The 3865-nt window shown below is 49.8% G+C and overlaps 1 protein-coding gene across 1 annotated transcript in view; it reads left to right on the top strand.

Moving 5' to 3' along the window:
* Positions 1–2317: 2317 nt before the first annotated feature.
* The window catches only part of TMPRSS9 (transmembrane serine protease 9), a 38887-nt gene continuing 37339 nt past the window's right edge, over positions 2318–3865 (top strand). The window contains exon 1 of the mRNA XM_028500915.2: positions 2318–2459. Coding sequence (XP_028356716.1) covers positions 2318–2459 — 142 coding nt within the window. The remainder of the gene's footprint in view (positions 2460–3865) is intronic.

The following is a 3865-nucleotide window of genomic DNA, read 5'->3' as shown; positions in this document are numbered from 1 at the left end:
CATGGGCGCCGGGCCCTGCGCGTCCGGAGCCTGTGCTCCGCAACGGGAGAGGCCACACGGAGGGAGGCCCGCATACCACAAAAAAATAAAAATAAAAATAAAAAATAAATAAAGGGCCAGAGAGTAAATATGCTCAGCTTTGCAGGCCAGATCAGTCTCTGTCTTGACCACCCAACTCCACCATTGCATCACGAAGGCAGCCAAAGATAATATATACCTCTGGGTTTCTCAGACTCAGCACCACTGATATCTTGGGCTGGATCTTTCTCTGTGTGGGGCCGTCCTGGACACTGTGGGTGTTGAGCAGCATCCCCGGTCCCCACCCGTCAAATGCCGGGGGCACCCCCAGTCGCGGTAGCCCAAAATGTCTCCAGACATCACCATGTGTCACCATTGGGGGCAAAATTGCTCCCAGTTAGGAACCACTGACATCATCAGATGGACATATCTGTGTTTCAATAAAACTTTATTTATAAAAACAAGGTGTGAGGCCAGCCAACCCTGGACTAGACATTTACCTTTAAGATGAGGTCAGGACTTCCCTGGTGGTGCAGTGGTTAAGAATCCGCCTGCCAATGCAGGGGACATGGGTTCAAGCCCTGGTCAGGGAAGATCCCACATGCCTCAGAGCAACTAAGCCCATGCGCCACAACTATTGAGCCTGCTCTCTAGAGCCCACGAGCCACAACTACTGAGCCCCTGTGCCACAACTACTGAAGCCCAAGCGCCTAGAGCCCATGCTCCACAACAAGAGAAGCTACCGCAGTGAGAAGCCCACTCTCACCGCAGCTAGAGAAAGCCCGTGTGCAGCAATGAATGAAGACCCAACGCAGCCAAAAATAAATAATAAATAAAAAAATAATAAAGATCAAGTTGAGATTTGACCAAAAAAAAAAAAAAAAAAGATGAGGTCAGTACACCCTGGGACTGTGTAGCCAACCACAATGCATTTAGAAAACGGTCTGATTGTGTTCTGTCAACTGACTGGGTACACCTGGGAAACCAAAACCCAATGCAGGTGACTATTCCACAAGCCATATTCGTTCAACAAATATCTGAGTGTCTTGTGAGTCTTTTGTGATGAGGATTTTCCAGAGGGATGGATGGATGTGGAATCTCAGGGAAGAGCTGGTTGCAGAGAGGATACTCCCTGAATGTGACAGAGGGCGGTCTGTAGCTGGGGGTGGAAGAGGTCAAGAGGGCTTCCTGAAGGAGGAGATATTCACCCAGACCAAGAGTGGAGGGGCTGCTCCAGACACCCCATGAGCAGAGATGGAGGGGTGGACGGTGGGGCCTGGCGGGGGGGGTCTACCAGACAACCCCCACTTCACCCCAGTCTCACCATGAGAGAAACACGAGACAGACCCCCAAAGAGGGACATTCCGCAAAATATCAAGACTACCCAGGGCATCACAAAGTCTGAGAAACCATCATAGCCCAGAGAGGTCACAAGGACATGTGATGACTGTCACATGGGATCCTGGATGGGGTCCTGGGACAGAAGAGGAAATTAGGGGGAAACTGAGGAAATCTGAATACACTGTGGACTTTGGTTAGTAATAGTGTATCAATATTGGTTCGTTAAGGGACTTCCCTGGCGGTCCAGTGGTTAAGACTCCAAGCTTCCACTGCAGGGGGGCGCGGGTTCAATCTCTGGTCAGGGAACTAAGATCCTGCATGCCGTGCAGCCAAAAAAAAAAAAAAATTGGTTAATTAATTGTGACACATGTACCAGACTTTATATTAGGGACGCTGGGTGTGGGGTATGTGGGAACTCTGTGCAATTGTCTCAGTCACCTCAAGCTGCTGGAACAAATATCATAGACGGGGCAGCTTAAACAACAGGCATTTTTTCTCTCCCACTTCCGGAGGCTGGAGGTCCAAGATCAAGGAGTCGGCAGTGTTGGTTTCTGGTGGGAGCTCCCTTCCTGGCTTGCAGACGGCTGCTTCCGGAAGGAAGGAACACAGCCTTCTATTATTTAGACCTCTGACCTCCAGAACCGTAAGATAATAAATCTGTGTTCCTTTAAGCCACTGGTTTGTCGTCATTTGTTATAGCAACTGCAAGAAACTCATACATACTCTTCCCAGCAAGGGCCCCATGGGGATCCCACGTGTGCCAGCCCAGACAGCAATCATGTTGAATCCGTTTTTATGTTTTGCATGGAGCCCCCGACTCCTAGGGCGCTGTTGATGGCTGTCACATCTGCACAAGGAAGACCCTTGCTTAGGGAAGGAGAAACGCCCCCAGCTCTGACCTCCTTTTTCTGTCTGTTTTCTGCTGGCTTCCAGGTTGCCGTCCCCACGTCTGGGAGCCATGGAGCCCACCGCCGGTGACTTACAGCTGGTGCCCAGGGCAACCAAGGACATCCAGGCTACAGATGCCGCATGCTGCCGGGCAGCCCTCTCGGCCATGGTGGCCACCAGCATCGTCATGGTCACCCTGGGAGTCCTCGTGGGTGAGTGGCCACGGACTTGCATGGGTCCACACAGCAGGCAGCTTGCACTAAGATGCCTGGGAGTGGCTCAAAAGTGTCCCAGAGCAAAGGGCTGAGCATGCAGTACACAGAGGCCACCCAACAGCAAGGCGATGGGACCAGGTGCTGAGTGTGGCTGCACTTAGTTCTGGGCTAGGCGGTGGGTGCCTGGGTGTCGAGGCAATACCTGCAGATTTCAGGTTTCCCACCAGTGGGATTCTTTATTTTTTTTAATACCATGTGTTTGATTTTTTAAAAATATTTATTTTATTTTTTATTTGGTTGTGCTGGGTCTTAGTTGCTTAATGAAGATTCACAACCAGGGTGAAATGGAGACCAGTAGGGAAATGAACTTTTTAAAAACCCTTGAGAGGGGCTTCCCTGATGGCGCAGTGGTTAAGAATCCCCCTGCCAATGCAGGGGACACGGGTTCGAGCCCTGGCCCGGGAAGATCCCACATGCCGCGGAGCAACTAAGACCGTGCGCCACAACTACTGAGCCCACGCGCCACAACTATTGAAGCCCGCCTGCCTAGAGCCCATGCTCTGCAACAAGAGAAGCCACCGCCATGAGAAGCCCACACACACTGCAACAAAGAGTAGCCCTGCTTGCCGCAACTAGAGAAAGCCCGCACACAGCAACGAAGACCCAATGCAACCAAAAATAAAAATAAATAAATAAATAAATTTATAAAAATAAAAACCTTGAGAAATTTGAAAAGTCCCCAAAAGTATAAATGAGCAGTCGTTGACTTTCCCACCTCCCACAGTCAAAAGTGGCCCCCACATCATATTTGCTTCTAATGTACGTATGTTCATATTATTTACAATGAAACATACGAAATGATGACCTGTGGTGAATGCTGTGAGGCTGCAGTTATAAAAACACACAAAGGAAGGTCTCTTTATGTCAGTGGAAGGGTCCACAGAGCCCTGCCGCCTGCATAGAATTCCAGGGCTGCCCCACACCTCGACGTGGTAGCCCTGAGCCCCAGCGCTGTTTAGACTGAATCAGCTTAAATTAAATAACAGGTAAAATCCAGTTCCTCTGTCCCCACCAGCCACGTTTCACGAGTAGCTCACGGCTCCTGCAGGGGATGCTCTGATCTAGAACCTTCCGTAATCAGGGGAAGTTCTGCTGGGCAGCCCTGCTCTGGACTGGGCTCCTTCTGAGATGAGCTTGCTAGTTCTGTGTGGGGATGTAAAGGTCACCTTTCGTCCTTGACATGATGATGGTAACTGGCAGTTTGGGGGGAAAATGCTCTCATGTGGCAAAATAATAAGTTGGTGATGCAATGTGGGATATATATATATATATATATATATATATTTTTTTTTTTTTTTTTTTTTTTTGTGGTATGCGGGCCTCCCTTTGTTGTGGCCTCTCCC

Source organism: Physeter macrocephalus, chromosome 2, assembly GCF_002837175.3.
Source record: "Physeter macrocephalus isolate SW-GA chromosome 2, ASM283717v5, whole genome shotgun sequence".
Taxonomy (NCBI): domain Eukaryota; kingdom Metazoa; phylum Chordata; class Mammalia; order Artiodactyla; family Physeteridae; genus Physeter; species Physeter macrocephalus.
Note: the sequence above shows the minus strand (reverse complement) of the source record. Positions and strands in the feature narration are given on the sequence as shown.